Source organism: Camelina sativa, chromosome 8, assembly GCF_000633955.1.
Source record: "Camelina sativa cultivar DH55 chromosome 8, Cs, whole genome shotgun sequence".
Taxonomy (NCBI): Eukaryota; Viridiplantae; Streptophyta; class Magnoliopsida; order Brassicales; family Brassicaceae; genus Camelina; species Camelina sativa.
Genome location: NC_025692.1, coordinates 611,315 through 630,193, shown reverse-complemented (window position 1 = coordinate 630,193; position 18,879 = coordinate 611,315). Strand labels below are relative to the sequence as shown.

At 36.5% G+C, this 18,879-nt stretch overlaps 3 protein-coding genes across 7 annotated transcripts in view; 2 read left to right on the top strand and 1 right to left on the bottom strand.

The window, feature by feature from the left end:
• LOC104705370 (trafficking protein particle complex II-specific subunit 120 homolog) overlaps positions 1 to 3,145 on the bottom strand; it is a 6,391-nt gene extending 3,246 nt beyond the window's left edge. Inside the window, exons 1-8 of one of the 3 annotated variants that reach the window (XM_019228215.1) lie at positions 2,640 to 3,145; positions 2,220 to 2,426; positions 1,937 to 2,119; positions 1,664 to 1,773; positions 1,519 to 1,578; positions 1,047 to 1,335; positions 572 to 861; positions 17 to 339 (exon numbers count right to left, since the gene is read on the bottom strand). In XM_019228215.1, coding sequence (XP_019083760.1) covers positions 17 to 339; positions 572 to 861; positions 1,047 to 1,335; positions 1,519 to 1,578; positions 1,664 to 1,773; positions 1,937 to 2,119; positions 2,220 to 2,426; positions 2,640 to 3,050 — 1,873 coding nt within the window. In that variant the 5' untranslated portion in view covers positions 3,051 to 3,145. The remainder of the gene's footprint in view (positions 1 to 16; positions 340 to 571; positions 862 to 1,046; positions 1,336 to 1,518; positions 1,579 to 1,663; positions 1,774 to 1,936; positions 2,120 to 2,219; positions 2,427 to 2,639) is intronic. The other 2 variants (XM_010421357.2, XM_010421356.2) reach the window with 2 other exon arrangements.
• LOC104709082 (aberrant root formation protein 4-like) lies at positions 3,309 to 8,750 on the top strand. 2 transcript variants are annotated; one of them, XM_019228213.1, is made up of 13 exons: positions 3,309 to 3,435; positions 3,676 to 3,840; positions 3,936 to 4,085; positions 4,213 to 4,285; positions 4,517 to 4,683; positions 4,799 to 4,858; positions 4,961 to 5,111; positions 5,229 to 5,557; positions 6,411 to 6,482; positions 6,876 to 6,953; positions 7,214 to 7,372; positions 7,765 to 7,816; positions 8,297 to 8,750. In XM_019228213.1, the coding sequence occupies exons 1-13, from the start codon at positions 3,337 to 3,339 to the stop codon at positions 8,542 to 8,544; spliced, it is 1,803 nt and encodes a 600-aa protein (XP_019083758.1). In that variant the 5' UTR covers positions 3,309 to 3,336; the 3' UTR covers positions 8,545 to 8,750. The 2 variants fall into 2 exon arrangements, with proteins under 2 accessions (XP_019083758.1, XP_019083759.1); XM_019228214.1 differs by lacking the exon at positions 6,411 to 6,482.
• On the top strand, positions 12,787 to 15,746 carry LOC104705368 (probable receptor-like protein kinase At1g80640). 2 transcript variants are annotated; one of them, XM_010421353.2, is made up of 10 exons: positions 12,787 to 13,174; positions 13,563 to 13,724; positions 13,946 to 14,175; positions 14,270 to 14,402; positions 14,489 to 14,552; positions 14,655 to 14,751; positions 14,832 to 14,931; positions 15,048 to 15,166; positions 15,259 to 15,348; positions 15,456 to 15,746. In XM_010421353.2, the coding sequence occupies exons 1-10, from the start codon at positions 13,039 to 13,041 to the stop codon at positions 15,606 to 15,608; spliced, it is 1,284 nt and encodes a 427-aa protein (XP_010419655.1). In that variant the 5' UTR covers positions 12,787 to 13,038; the 3' UTR covers positions 15,609 to 15,746. The 2 variants fall into 2 exon arrangements, with proteins under 2 accessions (XP_010419655.1, XP_010419656.1); XM_010421354.2 differs by lacking the exon at positions 12,787 to 13,174 and adding an exon at positions 13,189 to 13,467.

Genomic DNA, 18,879 nt, shown 5'->3' with positions numbered 1-18,879 from the left:
ACTGCTGTTGGAATACCAGATAATGTGATCACTTTTGCGGAGTTAGGGGGAATGTCCACACTGACAGGAAACGCATCAAAGTTTTTTGAGTGAGCTGAGAGATAAATACTATCAATCCTTAAATCGAAGCAACAAGGATTTGCTAACTCCACTAAGACCTGAACTGGTTCACCAACCACCCAAATCAATTCCTGCTTGCTACTTTCGTTGGCATCTCCTTTGCTGAAAGGAGTATAAATAAATGGCCCCGAAGGAGCAGATCCTGTCCACCAATCTTCTCTTGCTGGATTGCGTTTTACGATGTCCACTTGGGAGGAATGGAGTGGGAAAGAGAATAGCCTGAAAGATCAATTAAAATAATGCTTAAACGACCCATAAAATAAAATTTGTCAGAGTCAGCTACGAAGCAAATATAGAACAAGATCCTGGAATATAAACACAGATTGGGCAAATATGAAGCCAAGAGATGGATGAAAGTGATTATTAGTCTGATCTTGTTGGTCTACTTGAAGTGTGAGAAAATTTGATAAAACATCCCCGAAAGCAAAAGGTCGACAGCTGACAAAAATACCTTACAAATGGCAAGGCAGGGTCAGCACACCGAGTTCCTGAAGGCAATCTTTCGGCTGAATTTGCAAGGGAATTAGCAAGTCCATTTTGACCTGAAGGTGTAATTAGAGGATAATGCCACCTCAGAAGCCTCGCTGCAGCACTCCATGCAGCAAGGGGATCTCCAGCGCGAACAGCAGAGAGGAGTATCTCCCTAAGCACAACCATCTGCAAAGTGCTCCACTGAGACTCGAACAGTGAGACAATTGAATGATGATGCATTTTTCCAGCATCAGGTTGGCGCCCAGTTTCCTTTACCAACAAACACAAGAGAAAATATTATAGGAAAAAGTAAACATCAAAGTATGATACAAGGAGAAACGCCAAGATCGTGTACGGTGATGGTACTAATAAAAATTCTACGGCAAACTATGTTTATGAAGAATGTTCAATCAACCACAAGAGAAGAAAAATAATTCTTATGCTGTCAAACTCACATTGTTAACAGAAAGTTTTGACACGGATGCCCTGCTTTGGATTCTATATGCATCAGTTGTCATAGAGAGAACTTGCATGGCACTGATAGCAGCCAAGCGATTGTCTTGCTGCAAATACAATTGGGCGACCTGCCTACAGAAGAAGGCTGCTTTCCGTTGATAACCAAGCGCTCCAAATAAACGTGCTACTTCAACATACAATATGAGCCTATCACTGGCATCAATTAAGGACTTTGCACCATCGGCAGCATTGGTTAATAGCTCTACTATTTCCTTAGCCAGTTCTCTCCTGTACAAAGAAGCCATTGTAATGATGATTAAGATCATAGAAATATGTGATCCAGCCAGAAGGTAAGGAAAAGAGCTTCCTATTGAACAAAATCATAGCAACCACTAACTAAGCAGCGTACTGAAGGCAAAATAGGAAACTACACCATTATGATTTCAAGAAATAAAAGGCATACAATGATACCTGCATAGGAATCTGGCCAGTTTAAGGGTAGCTTCGAGTTCAAAGCTCAGGGGCGAAACTCTGCAAGGAAAATAGTTGATTGCTATTTCGTATTAGTAATAAGTTTACTGAAGAAGAGTGCCAAACAGGTAATGCGTAGAATTACCTCTGAGCAATTTCTTGAATAAATGACTTTCTGTAGTGTAAGATTACATTAGTGTACCGATATCTAACTTCATCTTCTAAAGCCACATCCCGTTGACCCATCCGATCTACCTAATAATAAGAAAACATAATACTAAGGTGTTGTAAACAAATAAAGAGAGACATATGAGAGCAATTTCATATTCATTGCATTTCAGATAAAGAGTGGATTCAGTATACACTTTTTGGCTATAATGCTATAAAAATGTAAGAACAATGCAACATAAAGCCTTACCAGTAAGGCACAAACACTGCCTTCCAAGGCACCCGCATACCAGAAGTAATCTCCTGTCAATCTGGCCAGTTCTAGAGCAGTAGAATAGTGAGCATTGGCATCAACAGGTGAACCAGCCAACAAAGAATAGTCTCCTATCGTTTTTTGTGCACGTCCAAGCCTACGCTTTTTGGCCTTGATAACCTGCATTAGACCAAACTAATGAGCCTAGAAGACAATGGTTATAAGCTTCCACAGGAGGAAATGAATCATAGACTAAATTATAGGACACCTAGACATGAACCTCCTCTGAGTTGAGACTAGCTTGGGAATCCAATGGCGTCTTCAAAATTGTGCCAGCAGATTCCGCCTGAAGAACCCACTTCTCAAATTCCATCAACAGCGAAGCTGCAATATCTTGCATCATTGTTTGTAAATGAAACTCCTGAGTTTGCTTGTCCGATGGAGGAAACAAAATCAAATTTTCACCCTTCTTGTCTCCATCTTCAAGCTGCACAAGACAGTGCATTGATCATAGAATCGTCAATTAGCTCACATTCAAAGGCTATAAGATAAATCGCTGGTACAAAAATAGGAACTTAACACAGTAATACATAAACATTACTATCAAGTATCAACTATAGTGAATCATCTCAAACCAGCGAGCTAAGATACCCTAGAAGCATCGAAATTACAAGAGTGAAGTGGAAACTAATATGCTCACTTGTGAATCGCCAGGGGAGAAGGCGAAGCAGCGCCGGACAAGAGCCGATGAATAGCTCTTACAAGCCACATTAAATTTCTCAGTGACGGAGTCGAGATCAGGGGAAGAAGGACAGTGGCAAAGGCCGATCACGGCGAGAATCTTCCGATTAGACTGAAAATCCTCCCAGGGACTCGGAGGAGAACCACCAAGCACAAATTTGAACCGGAGAGAGCCAGAGTCCCAAGGCTGATTCGTAAACGGAGATTTCTGGTGCTCGGTGTAAAAGGAGCTAACAGCGGAGAGCGCGATCGTGTGATGACGGAGCAGCATCGAGTGATAGTCCCGTAGAAGCGTCTGCGGGATAGTACCGATCGGGAGGACGGCGATCCGAATGATGGACAAAGTCTCGATGCTGACGTCAGGTTCCATGGCTAGATCAGAGGAGGAGAGTTTGAGCCAGTAAAGGATCTTTTCGGTGAGGGTGAAGTGCACCGGATCTGGAGGAGAGACGAATACGAGAAAGTGTGTGTGTGTGTGAGAGAGAGAGAGAACGTGGTTTGTTTGGATACAAGTTTTAAACTATTCGTAATTCAGAATTTAGGTTAAATGGGGTTAAGATTATTCGTATAACCAAACAACCGGGTTCAAATCGCGATTATTTAAAACTCTCTCGCTCTTAACGAAACAGAGGCGAAATTGAAAAGTTTTTGGCGTTATGGCGTCGTCCACTGTTGGGAGCTCCGAGTTTGAGGAGACGATTGTTACTGCTTCCCCTTCACGCCGTGTACGAGAACTTTTAGCTTTGTGCTTCAGTGTAAGTTTTCTCAACTTCTTCGGGTTGTGTAATTTTGTTTCTCTGGGGGAAATTTATTTAATAGCTTCGGAGATTGATGAATACTTAAGCCGCGTCGTGAGTTTTGGACCTCGATTGAAAAAAATTAGTCGCTGATTAGGTTCTAAGTATCGACCTTCGTGGTTTCCTGATTGGCTGGAGCGTATTTTTGTTACTTCTGATTTTGAAGTAATCGATTGATTTCGTGTGTTTTCTTTTCAGTCAGTTGAAGTTGGAGGAGGAGGAGGATTTAAAGACTTGGAGAGCGTAGTGAAAGAACTTGTCAGCTATCTGAATTGTTTGGCCGAGAACGATGAACTGGAAAATGATGTTATTGAAGTTTTAGATGAAATTTTGAAAGTTGTATCATCTCCTCAAGTGGATCAGGTTACTTGTCAGTTCTCAACTTGCTTTGGAAGCCAAAAGGAAGGATTTGTTTAGAATCAAGCTTATGAGTTTTCCTCATTTTGATTGTGTTACAGGAGGTTATAGATGAACTGTCATTTCAGTTGCCGAAAGTAACTTCCAAGTTCGCAGACCTATCAAGCAGATGTTTACAGTTAGTTGAGGATATCGTTGATCGATTTGTGGAAGCATGCAATCCACGGGACATGCTTTCAATTCTTTGTGAGGTATTAGATCTTGAATTGGATTCGGATCCAGGCTAGTTCAAGGCAGTATATATATACTATTCTTAAGTTTCTTTTTCGTACTTGGTATTTGCCTTAAGAAGATTACAAGTTGACTTTAAATGACCAGGCACTTGATGCTGCAAGGTGCTCTCTTTCACCCTCTAGTTGTTCCACTCCTTTATTACATGGGCTCTCTAAAGGTACCAGTTGAAGATTTTTCTCGTTTCCTAGATACTTATAAACTTCTGTTATAAAGTGAATCTAGCTTGGGGACTGCAAATCTAGTAATGCTTTTACCTCGAGAGTAGAAAAGTATGAATTTCCCTGATAAAAAAATTCTTTAAATTCTTAACCACTTTTCTTACTGAAGATGTTAATATAGCTCTTGTAAACTGAAGCAGTGAAAAGTTATTCGACTTTCTTCGTTTCAGTATTTATTTCAATTCAGAGGCGTCACTTCGAGCAACTAAAGGTTGCAGTTCCAGTTGTCCTGAATGTTTTGAAGGACATTTCATTGGAAAAAGATGTGCAAGTTGAAGATTTATTTGATAAGGCTGTAGGCATTGCTATTTCAATTCGAGATGTTTCTTCAAAACTGGTCTGTAAGTTTGACAAATTGGCAATTGGGATTTCCTTAATCACTACCCAGAGTGCTCTTTCTCTAATTTGAATATTCCACTCTCCTGTTTTGATCTCCTTTCTTTGTTTTACAGAAGAACGAAGAAGAAGTAAAAGTCCGTTGTTTGCTCGGTCTCTATGTGATACAGATAACGGTTCGTACTTGATTCCAGCTTTGGTTCTATATATTTCTACTTTCCTCTTTTATGAGCATATAGATTGCCTTCAATACCTGAGATTTGATCTAATTTTTGCAGGCTATTCTTTCAGTTAGCATCAGAGACAAAGCGGCCTCATGTGTTCCTCTGTTGATGCAGTTAGAACCTTTCTTGACATACTGTGGTTTAACACATCTTGGTTTAATCACGGAGAGTGACACTGAAAAATTAATGAGCACTGTTGCTGGAGGTTAATCTCAAAACTCAAAAAGCACTTTCTTCCTGATTTCAGAACTCCATCCATCCATAACACACATCCTTTCTCGTGTCGCAAGATAGTTTGTCTCACCGAATGTAATATGAACAGATGATGATGATTACGTCAGCTCTTTCCCTGACATCAAATTGGGTGCATCACTTTTACTCATCTGGACAAAGATCTCACAAGAGGTTGGAGAGGCTACTAATGCAGCTTTAGGAAGTGATGTAGATGAGCTTCAAAGAAATTTAGTGAAAAGGTGGCAAGCTTATGGGATGTTGAAATATATACTTTCCTCTGGAGATCTGCTCTGGGCATTTAAAAGGCACACTATCGAGTTCTTGCTTGACATAACAAAAGGAGTTTCTTCATCTCAATGCAATGATGAGAAAATAGATTGTTCACACTACACACCTAGCATCTACGCTGCTTTACAGGCATAATACTATTCTTCTTAAATCTTTACACCGTTCAGGTTAATCAGAGTTCTAAGTAGTGTCTGGTTTCTTTCTTTCTTCCAGGCTGNTTTGGTTCTATATATTTCTACTTTCCTCTTTTATGAGCATATAGATTGCCTTCAATACCTGAGATTTGATCTAATTTTTGCAGGCTATTCTTTCAGTTAGCATCAGAGACAAAGCGGCCTCATGTGTTCCTCTGTTGATGCAGTTAGAACCTTTCTTGACATACTGTGGTTTAACACATCTTGGTTTAATCACGGAGAGTGACACTGAAAAATTAATGAGCACTGTTGCTGGAGGTTAATCTCAAAACTCAAAAAGCACTTTCTTCCTGATTTCAGAACTCCATCCATCCATAACACACATCCTTTCTCGTGTCGCAAGATAGTTTGTCTCACCGAATGTAATATGAACAGATGATGATGATTACGTCAGCTCTTTCCCTGACATCAAATTGGGTGCATCACTTTTACTCATCTGGACAAAGATCTCACAAGAGGTTGGAGAGGCTACTAATGCAGCTTTAGGAAGTGATGTAGATGAGCTTCAAAGAAATTTAGTGAAAAGGTGGCAAGCTTATGGGATGTTGAAATATATACTTTCCTCTGGAGATCTGCTCTGGGCATTTAAAAGGCACACTATCGAGTTCTTGCTTGACATAACAAAAGGAGTTTCTTCATCTCAATGCAATGATGAGAAAATAGATTGTTCACACTACACACCTAGCATCTACGCTGCTTTACAGGCATAATACTATTCTTCTTAAATCTTTACACCGTTCAGGTTAATCAGAGTTCTAAGTAGTGTCTGGTTTCTTTCTTTCTTCCAGGCTGTTACATTAGTGATCATCTATGCCCCAGAAGCAGATCTGAGAAAAAAGACATTTGAGGCACTGAAGAGGGTAAGTAATAACCCTTGACTTAATCAATTTGTGGAAACTGATTTTGAGTGATGCAGAAATTGATTCTATAGATAACATAATCCACAAAAAAAAAAAGACAACCCAAACTTTCAAATGGCTTTTGCTTCCTATGACTTCGAAATGAGTTTGTTTCTTTAGATCTAAACTCAATATGTTTTAAACAGAATTATTGTACAAATTTAAATGGTTCGTCTTGTGCTGAATCTGCTTATAATCCTTTATAACTAGAAGAGGTGTTAGCCAACTTTTACTACCCTCAGTCTATATGCCCTGTTTTTCTTTCTTTATTCTAAAAATGCTTCGTTCATTGGGTACAGAGATTGTTATATATTTCGTCTTACAATCTTTTTTTTTTGGGTGCTGGTTGATTAGATTCTTTCTGATATCCCAGCTCCTCAGAGGTTTCACGTTTTAAGAGCCCTTGTCACGAATTCCCAGTCTTCCTCAATGGTTAGTATTTTTGTATCCCCTCGAGCTATTATGGATAGTAAAGCATGTGACACTTCACAGATATGATGATTATGAAGATACACCTTTACATGCGTTGTCCGTTCATAAACTACACAGCTTAGTGTCTTCAGTAGTCTTACGGTGCTACTACTGTTAAAGTACAAGTCAGCTACTTTTAAAATTTGTTGCTGTAATAGCTAACTTTTCCACAAGAAAAATGGTATCTCAGTTCACTAATATTGTTTTGCTAAATCAACCAGACAGCGATCCTTCTCGGTCTATTTAAAGACAGCATGAGCAGCAGTAGTTTGCAAGGTACAGATTGTGCGACCGCTGATATGCTTGTTATTGAGCTAGTGGAGTTGGTCTTAAGGCCTCCAAAAGGTGGTCCTCCACTCCTTCCAGACCAAAGTGATGCGGTAATTGTTTTGTTCCTATATCAATTCTTTATAAATATATATATATATATATATTTTCTCTTTTGTGTGCATCATGTAAGCCCATATGCAATGCAGTAATATGGGTATTGTAATTGCTTTAAGGGACATAGATACATACATACAGAGAAAAGGTGAAAGTATCAAATGAGAGTAGCATACTTTTCTCGCTAATTAAGGAATTTTATGATGTTCCATTGCTAGAAGATTTGTCGTCAGTAAAACTCTGATCCAAGAATTTTCACCGGTTATAAGAATGCGAGTGTCGGATAGAAAATAGGGAGAGCTTGTTATTGTTTCTCTACTAAATATTTATAAGATATAATATTGAGGCACATGTGTGTGACAAATAGTTTTGTGTGATGTTTGTCCAGGTTCTGGCAGCACTGAACCTCTACAGGTTTGCATTGTTATTTAATCCAGGAGGTAAAAACTTTTTAACTAAAATAAATGGAAGAATTGTACTTTGCTTTATCTCACTACTTTCCAAGTAAATCAAGGAATAGATTTCTTAAAGTTTTGCGAGTTGGTATTTGAACTTAATAGAAGGTGTTTCAAATCACAAGTTGCTGGATAGTGTTTTGTGTTTTGATGACTGGAAATAGCCTGCAAGTTACGTGAACTTATATAAACCAGTTATTGATCCATGATGAAAATGTCTCACAAGATATAGCATGCAGTATCTTTTTGTTTTGGATTAACATTAATCATGTTGTCTGTTGCAAGTATTCACACTTGTACATACAAATGACATGTTTTAAGCTCTTTTGGTATATGAAATTGTCTGCAGATGCGTGTAAAGTATATATGTCTCTATTTTACGTGTGTAAATGTAATCTTATGCAAATCAGTAACACATTTAATCTTTCTTGTTCTTGTTGTATATCTGACAAGGCAAAATTACAGAAAATGAAGCAGGTAAAGAGAGGAGCAGAGTAAGCAGTGAAGTTTTGTCAAAGAAGAATCTGGAGAAAGCGTACAAAGAGTGGCTTCTGCCTCTTCGAACTGTTGTGAGCTGTAGCATCGCTGAGAACGCCAAGGAGGATCACGGTCACGAATCTTCATTTGACAGTGTATGCCTTCTGAACCCAATTGAATCGGTTCTATATAGATGCATCGAACTCGTGGAAGAAAAGCTGACGAGACATGTGTAAAAAAAAACTAAACAATCGTGAGCACCACAGTCCTGTTTATGTGTTAACGTTGGGTGTTACAAAAATTTCTGCGTGATGTTTTATTGACATTTCCCTGTAACTTTGGTTATTCCAAATTCAGTCGTGGCACTTTGATTGATCAAATCATATCTATTGAGGAAGATTTTATTGTCACACAAAACCATCTGAAACTTTTGATATAGAAATCTTACCGAACCACCAATAAAAATCTTTCAATAGTTATCTTTGAAATAATCCACCAAAGTTTTGAAATCTATCAAAATATTTTAAAACCGTTCTCTAATATTACCGTCCTTGGTGAGCACGCTTTGTTTGACAATAAAAACTCAGTTTACTGAAGCGAATCAGGATCATCAGCGGATAAACAAAATGTCTCCGTTTCTCTCCAGACTCCCCAAGCTCTCTCCTCAGAAAGATTCTCAGGTAAGTATAAAAAGAGAGAGAGAGAGACAACTTCTTTGTTCTTTTTGTTGATCTCTTAAATGTTTTGGTATATATATTTTATTCACTTTTGGTTGTGTTGTGAGATCGATCTTTCTTCTCTCTTTGTGTTTGGGCAGATTAGCTTTCGTTTGCTTTCATCTTCCATAGACCTTCTTGCACCCTATTTGGTCTTCGGCAAAAATCCATTTGGAGATGACATAAGATTTCTCGATATTTCCACCGCAGAATTAATAACTACTGACAAGAAGATCCCTAGTGAGTTGCTAGAGACAAAAACAACAATCGGAGCATCCCAAGGATGGGTCGCTACCCTAAAGAAGGGTGTGGTGTGTCTCCACAACGATCTGAACCCATTTGCATCAGTCTCAAACCCTAATCCCATTTCACTGCCTCCTATTGTGACTCTACCTCATTGTCAGACTCAGATTGTCACCGAAGTGGCCATGTCCTCTTCTTCTCCCGAGGAAGACGACTGTGTTGTGGCTGTCAAATTCTTGGGACCTCAACTCAGCCTGTGTAAGGGCTCCAAATGGACCAACATCAGAATCAAAGACCCCAGTTTCTTCACTTCCCATGTCATGTTTTCCCAGAGAGATCAGATGTTCTCATTGCCCGCGTCTGGATGCGACCACATGGCATCCTGGGATCCAAGCTGCAAAAGTTGCATTTTCAAAACCTTCCCAGGTTGACAAAGACAGAAAAAGAGCATTTGTTTTCGTGCTACAGGACTCCACACTTGGTAGAGTCATCAGACGGCGAAACCTTCCTTGTTATTTGGTACAGGTAAATATGGTAGACATGACCTAAGAGTCATCACTCCATAGACTTTTGTTTGTTTTAGTTTCAAGTAGTATTATCATACAATATTAATAACAGTGTTACAATATGACCATTGCTAAGGTCATGTGCTTATAGCATGGTAACTAAGGTGGATTGGGAAACCAAAGGTTTTAGGGTGTTCAGGATAGGCAAGGAAGGAAAAGCTACTTACACTGAAAACATTGGAGATATCTGCATTTGTCTTTCAAAGTCTGAGCCTTTCTGTCTCCATGCTAACTCCGTCCCTGAACTCAAGGGAAACTACATCTATTACCTCGATGTCCACGAGTCGAACCAGGTGTTGGAGTTGGGAGGTTTCAGCCTCCGCAGAGATGATAGCGATGCAGACTTCTCAGACCACCACACGATCAAGGTCCCTTACATGTTCCCACCTCAACCTATCCAATGAATTATCATTGATTTTGTTTTTTTTTGTTTTTCTGTGTTTTGTGTTTTTTTGCTGTTTGCTTGTGGCTACTCATTTGGATTTGAGTTAAGACAGCTACTTCTATTTTTCCTTTTTGGTCTCAAACCCGATATAAAATGCTTTTCTTTTTTCCGCCAACAATATCTAGCTGTGGTGTATGGATACTGTTTTGCACCCTACAAACAGACTACAAGATGATATATATATATATATATATATATATATTGGTGACAATCTTCGGGTTTCAACAGCATTTAGCTAGGGGTCAGTTTCGCCTTGCTTGAATCTGAGCTGCAGTAGCGCAGCATCTTATGCCTTGCGTCTTGTAAAAGTTATACATTTTGCATACATGAGGTTCTACTAGGTCAGAGAAAGAGTTGGGGAAGTGTCGAAGTCGAATGCTGCATTTATCATAATCATGGTTCATGATCAGGTTTCAGTTCTAGTAAGAAAACACATTCTATTCATACTGAGGAGTGAAAAATTCATGTTTTCATCTTTATATCATTATATGGTTCATGCATGATCAGGGTTTTAAGTAGATTGGGGTTTTACCGCATAATTCTCTTCACTGTCTCCATATATAATACCAAATTTAAGCCCTTTGCTAAACACCCAAAAACCAAAAATATTTCTTCATGACCTGAGAATCTCTCTTGTGCTCACCCCAAAAATCATCGATAAAAAAACAGAGAAAAACAGAACACAAGAGTAAGAAAACAGAGAGATGAAAAAGAACAGAGTAACAAAACCAAAAGTACTAACCAATCAATAAATCGTGCAGCAGATGCGTTTCATAACCTAATGTAATCACATTAATCGCCTGTTTATTTTTCGTTGAAATTATTACACTGAACACGATTCAAGCTGTTCTATCCAGATGAGAGAGTAATAATAAAATGGTACACTAACTTGTGGGTCAAGGAAATAGAAGCATACAAAAAAAAATATGAAGAGGAAAAAATATTTATCGATTTCTGGTATATGATTAAGGACAAATGAAGACGCATAATTAAAAAGGTTAATAGAGTGGCCTTAATGGGATTTTGGAAAGAAATACTATATTTTAATGTCTCGAGACAAACCCATTGGTCACCTAACTTGTGATAGAGTAGTTTCCTAACATTTGAATTATTTACATAACAACAACAACTAACTGAAATATTTTTAAGTAAGAAAATCGAATATGGATAAGGTAGGTCGGGTGTCCAATCTGAAGTATTCATGCATGACAAGAAATTATTATTCGCTAATTGGATTGATAAAGAGAAAGCGAGTTCGCAATGCTGTTTATATAATAAACTACAAATTGCTATTTTAATCGGAGTAAAAGGCAAACGTATTCGTCATGTTGGATCTCAGTTTAAACGTGATAATATTTTCGTTTGAAATAAAAAATAAAGTCTATTTGAGTGTTTGACAAAATCTACTGTAGAGTGAATGTGGGGAAAACATACGCTCCCAAAAAACACCGAACACTTAAAAGCTTTTTGAAGTATAGGAATAGTCTACATCACATAATAAATAAAAAATTAAATATACGAGAGAGTGTATTGCTTACACGCTTTGTAAATTTAACAGACTAAGTAATTTAAAATCTACATCAACACCAATTTATATAATCTTAACCTCCATAGTTAGAGGGATCTTATTAGTAAGTTAAGTTCAGTGGTCTCCACATGGATGGTTCATGGGTTGCAACAGTAATCTGTTGGTTCTTCTACCCATCGCTTGTCTGAAAAGTGTGAAGAAACATATAAACCAGTTTTTTTCCAGCTTTTTGTTTAGATTCTATTTTTTTTTTTGGTAGAATTTTGTTTAGATTCTATTACAAAAGCTTTTATATTTACTTTTGTTTTACCTTTTTTTGTTTTTTTTTGATAAAGTACTTGAAAAGTCAAGTCTAAAGTATAACACTTTTTCTTAGACTTTAATATCCTACTTTCATTTAAAAAAAAAAGCCATAAGATTAAAATTTTGATTTATCGTATAGACCATTTTATCATCAAATTGTAAATGGTTTTGCACGAATGTCGTGTGAATTGATGAATGAATTTCAAATATTGACAGTTTTAAAATTCGAATGGTAAATATAAAGAGTGTCGACTCCTTTTTTAATTGTTTTTTTTCACAAGGTTCATATCTAGACTCTAAATTAGTTTGGATTAAGATTATCATTAAGTAATTTATATGTTACTACTTACTAATATCAAAATCTATTTCACCCAACTTTACCCAAAAAAGGAAGTATTTTAAGAGTCTTTTATTGAATGAAAAATTGATACATGTTTGGACTAATTTGCATAATTAACAAAACATATTTTAACCTCACACAATATATTTGATTGATTATGTATACATCTCTATTCATGGCATGTATATATTTTGTCTACACATACATTAGTTATGATATATATTTTTGCCTTAATCACCCGAAAAATATTTTCTCTATCCGGACGATATTAATATTTCTTTATGGTAACTAACTGCTCCACCTCAAGAGTTTCGTCTGAATCCTCTTTGTCTCTTTCTTTTTACCATTTTCTTGCTCAGAGCTCTCTCTCTTCAACTATGGTTAAATAGGAAAGTGAATATTTTCTCAAATCTCTCTCTCTTTCTCTCTCTCAAACTTTCAAACACATTCTTGGTCTTTTCTTGAATTACTCAATTTTTTTTCTCTCTTCTTCAAAATAATGTCTCCTCTCTAAAAGAACTCCAATTCAAAATCTGTGGGTTCTTGAAAGTGACTTTTTTTTTTTGTTTTATCCTTTGGAAAGAAAGAAATGAGGCAATTAGTTATTACAGCTCTTGTTTTACTACAAGGTTATGTTCTTCATCAATCCACATGTGTTGTGTCCCTCACTTCACAAAAGTCTCTTCCTCCTAAACCTTCTGCTTTCACTCCTAGCTTATCTCCTGGTAAATTAAGTTTCTTTTCTTCTTTTTTTCCTCTACAATTTTTGGGTTACTTCCACATTTTAATTCCGGATGAAAATTCGAAAAATTTAGAAGAAGAAAAGAAAGAAACAGATTGTGGTTGTTTTTAATGATTATGCTATTTTGTTTGTTCGTTAAAGTAGAAAAATTTCGAACTTTCTTTGTAAAGGTTTTAGCTTTTGTGGAGTTTTTTCTTCTGGGTCACAAGAATTTTTTCTCCGTACTCTCTCACATTTTTCATGTCCTCCATTGTAACGCTTATCTCTTGCCATAAAGTTCGAACTTTTCACTTCAATTTGTTTTTTTTTGGTCTGCAAAGTTTCCAAATTTTCTTGAATCTGAAGGCTTTTTTTTTGGTTTGGTTGATCAGGTTATTATCATAAGGGAGAGAAGGGATTGCATAAACAAGATAGTAACAACAACATGAGACTCGTTATTTTACTTGCAGCTGCTTTTTCCTTAGTTGGTATAATCTTAGTTTGCTCTCTGCTTTATTGGGTTTGCCATAGGAGAAGGAACCTTAAGGGCTCAGGTAAATTCTCTTCTTAGTTACATTTCTTTTTGTTTATGTTCTTGTTGGTTTATGACCATAATCTTGAAATCCATGATGAATCTTTGATAGCTAAGACTTTTAAACTTTGAAGCCGTTTTGTTAATTCTGTGTCTGTGTTCTTACCTCAATGGAACTATGAAACTTATCTTACCTACATTTGTCTGAGCATGGTCTTTAATGTGCCAATTTTTGTTTTGAAGGCTGTGGATTCACATCCTCAAAAACACTAGATAAGAAAACTACAAAGCAGGGAATGGTGTCGCTGATTGATTACGATATGATAGAAAAGGGAACTAGTGGTTTTAAGGAGAGTAACATTTTGGGTCAAGGTGGGTTTGGGTGTGTATATTTGGCTACATTAGAGAACAACACTCAAGCTGCGGTTAAGAAGCTAGACTGTGCCAATGAAGAAGCAGCTAAGGAATATAAGGTGCAATACTTTTCTTCCCATATGCATTTTTGCAATGGAGTTAGTTAGTTAGATAACCAAAATGTTCATCTTCCTGAGAATGTTTTATTTGCAGAGTGAGGTTGAGATATTGAGTAAGCTCAAGCACCCGAATATAATATCGCTCTTAGGTTATAGCACTAATGATACTGCACGTTTCATCGTCTATGAGCTGATGCCAAACGTTTCGCTTGAATCTCACTTGCACGGTACAGAAGCTGATGAACATTTGTTATTCTTGTTGAAGTTGTATATAAAAATAAAAATATTGAAACTTTTTTTTTCAAGTTCTCAGGAGCTTCTCATGGTTCGACGATCACATGGCCTATGAGAATGAAGATTGCTCTTGATATATCAAGGTGAGCATGACATCTCTCTCGTGTTTAAACTTGCAAACATTTCGCAATCTGGATGACTAAAGCAACTGCTATGGTTCTTGTTTGTATTATTTTCTAAATCAGGGGATTAGAATATTTGCATGAACATTGTCATCCAGCGATTATTCACAGGGACTTGAAATCCTCCAACATATTATTGGATAGTAATTTCAATGCTAAGGTAAGCAGAACAATGTTTAAAGTCGTAATGCTTTACTCTCATATTCCTTTCATCAAGCTCTAGCTTTCTATGGAATGTAGATTTCAGATTTTGGTCTTGCTGTTGTTGATGGTCCAAAGAACAAGATCCATAAACTTTCAGGGACAGTTGGCTATGTTGCACCAGAGTATCTTCTAGACGGTAAACCCTGAAATACTAATCTGTCGAGTCTTGAACATCCTTAAAGAAACTTGTTCTGTTCTTATGATAAGCATTTAATCCTCCTCATTACCATTCTTTTTTTGTATGGTGAATAGGCCAATTGACAGAAAAGAGCGACGTGTATGCTTTTGGAGTAGTGTTGTTAGAGCTTTTACTTGGGAAAAAGCCTGTGGAGAAATTAGCTCCCGGTGAATGCCAATCCATCATCACTTGGGTACATTACATTTATAGTCTCAAACTATGTTATTCTAAAACTCCGAAGACTTCATTGTCAAATCTTGAATTGTGCTTTTATCTTCTTGTCAGGCAATGCCTTATCTGACTGATAGAACCAAGTTACCAGGCGTCATAGATCCTGCGATTAAAGACACAATGGACTTAAAACATCTTTACCAGGTACGTTTTTGCAAAATTTGAGAAGGATTTAGTTTGTTTTTTTGCAAAGTAGAGAGGTGGGTTTGATGAGATAGAGAGTTCAAGAGTTGTGCTGTGAATATGTGTAGGTAGCAGCAGTGGCCCTTTTGTGCGTGCAGCCAGAACCGAGTTACAGGCCATTGATTACAGACGTCTTGCATTCTCTTATACCTTTGGTTCCAATGGAACTTGGTGGAACCTTAAAAACCATCAAATCTACTTCTTCCATGGATCACTGTTAAGAAAACCGGGGGTTTTAAGAATCGGTTTAATATTGACCGATAGGTGGTTTGATGTGTATATTGGGTTAGAAGTTCTAACCGGAACATTACAATAACGAGTTTTTTCATCTTTGTATCCTTTTGAAATTCTTACTTGCACTATTGATGAACTATTTTCCCGTCATGTAAATGGAAGCGATTTGTTTTTTTTCCGACAAATGAGAAGTATTTACTTTCAGTTTTCTTCTGTATTTGTCTATCCCGTGGTATGTCTGCTCAATTAGTAAATTATTGAACAACAGTGGTTACAAACTCGATTTTGAAACGCAAATAATTAAGAGTATTTATGCATTAACTGTAGGAACTGTTGATATATCCTTCGTTTGAACTCTCTTCATTCTACTAATAATTAATCAACAAGATGAACTATAGTTGAGATTGAGAACCGACCACATAAAAAAAGACACGAAAAACAAAAAATCCAAACGGCCATTATTGAGTTTTGGTTTGAAATTGAGTTCGAGTCTAGATTGTGTTATTTGTTTTATAATCTAACAAACATTAAATGTTGTTTTTAAAGGTGATAGAAGAAACCTGTTGTTTCCTGTGGTTTGTTAGTATTTCTCTCATCATCAGTTATGTTGCGTATATACACAATTCTATTTTATGAACAGACAACTTAAGGCCATGTTTGGAAGATTTTAAATAGGTTGGGACAACACTACGATTTTTACCTAAAACTTGAATATTTTACTAAACTAAAAAAAGTTACTTTAACTAGCTTACCCTACTTGTGTACTAGTCGGAATAAATAAACTGAATAACTCTTCTGGACTCGTTTAGTGGGTTAAATATAGTTTAGTAGACAATCCAAGCTACGTGAGGTATTAGCTTTTGTGAAAGTGTATTAGCGAATATTTTGCCTAAGCCTAATTAAACCTCTCAAAGCAGTTTACATCACAATCAAACTTTTATTTTGATTTGGACAATGGGGAATTTTTGCCAAGTTAAAAACCCAAAAGCAATTTACATCATAAAACCATTAAACTCTTATTTTTATATTTGGCCAATGAGCCGTTTATAACTAACTGCTTTTGAGAGGTTACGTTTAATTAGGCTTATCATCATAGCACAAACGCATGCAAATAATCAATGTGTATATTGCTGAAACTTGGCATGTATGCGGTTATGATTCTGTCACATATATAGAGAACCATAGACAATAGTCTTTCCTTAAAACATGTCACAAAATTATTTAATGTGCTTAATGTTATAACTTTATGAACTAATTAATATGATACTCATATAGTATAGTATGATCTAAGAAAAAAAAATTAAAGTATTTCTTAACATAAAAGAAAAAGGTTTTTAAAAAGACGTTAGAATTTGTGGAAAAAAAAATCAAACTCATAATTTATGAAAAAAGAAGCAAAAATACAAGATGAATATAGATGTGAAAGTTACTATATATTTATATATATACTAAAATAAAGTAATCATGCATCCATCCAAAATGCGTTTCATACTTTATAATCCCATCGTCAAAAGATAGTGGACTGAGTAATATTGAAGGAAACCATCTAACTGGCTTTAAGTTAAGCGTAATTATTACATGAAACTGTTTATTATTACTAGTGTGTATCATTTGTTCAAAAACAAAAAATTACTAGTGTGTATCAAAGATCTCAGTTGTACAATAAAAACATGTGGGTATGATTCAAAGATTATGAGATGAGACAACAAAGACTCTCTTGGGATCGATATCACATAAAGCTAATTGTACTCTGTTATTCAGGCTTGTAAAATTCAATATTGTACATGAGTTTATTATACAAAAAAATACATGAGTTTATACAAACAAATAATGTGTAAACAAACAAAAATAATATACATGTGATCAAAATTCCATAATTATATTTTTATTGGCATATACCCCAATTCAATAATGTGTTTATGTGAATTTATGTTTAAAACATAATATTTGCTATATTTTTAGTTAACTTTTTGTACATGATTTTGACTTTGGATGTTCAAATAACTCATTCAACAGTTCGTCATTATTAGTTGAATAATAAAAATTAGACTACTCAAGTTAGATAAAATGCATTAAATACATCAAATTTGAAATTTAGGCAAAAAGAAAAACCATTATTGAATTGAGTTTGAGTCTAGATTCGGTCTTTTGTATTTTGATCTTTCAAACTTCAAATTTGGAATTGAGTGTTTTAATTTGAGTCTAAACTTCAGAGAAGTTGCAACGAACTTAATCAGTAGATAACACCAGTTTAAACATCTACTAATGAAGAGTAGAATTGTGTTACAATGTATAATGTTCAAAATTAACTGAAAGTGTAAAACAGAGATCATGGGGGTCGGTTTAATTAAACGTCAAGAGAATTGGATTGTACTTGTAGTAGAACCGGACTGGGACAGCTAAAACCCTTCTTTTTAGTTTATTGTTGTCGGCTCAGTCTCAACTTCACCGGTGCGTTAAACCCTTTTCAACCCTTCTTCTCCCTTTGTCGAAAAACCTCAGCTTTCGGACCGGAGCTACCGGAAAAACCGCTCGCATCGCTGATGGTTTCGTTGTTCTGGACCAGGCCAAAGTTCTCTTTACCGTTACCTGTGCTTCTTCTACGTTTTTGCAGAACCAAAAGCTCTAATCTTTCTTCAACCCTTCTTCTCCCTTTGTCGAAAAACCCCAGCTTTCGGACCGGAGCTACCGGAAACAGCCGAGATTGCACTTTTGCTCGGTTTATGAAACAGAATCGCCTTGGATTGAGGAAGATTTCGTCAGCTGGAGAAGGAGGAGAAGGTGTCGCAGTCGCAGAGGAGCAACCGCAAGAGACTGTCTCTGTGCCTGTCTCTCTTTCAGACATGCTCACCATGTTTTTTCAGGTGCATCTCTCTCTCTCTGTCTCTTTGGTATGATTACCATCCGCATTCCCTCTGTTTAATTATTTGTGGCCTCAAATTGAGTCTGATCATTGTTGGTATTTTTTGCTTGATTCTCTTGGCTGATCGAACTTTGAACGAAGCAGCTATTCCTAATGTGACAAGGGCCTTACAGGTAATCATCCTTTGCTTTGAGATCTCCCCTTGACCTAGCAAGTCTGTGTAGAGAGTTTAATTGACGAGAAACTTTGTTGGAGTGCCAGTTGTTTCTTTTCAGTTTGGTTTGGTTTCTTGTTTAGATTCAGTCCATTCTCTTTAGTTTTTGCCTAATCTCTGGTTTTACTGTGATCATCTATTTGCATAAAGTCTCAAACTTTGATAGCCTGTTTCCTAATTA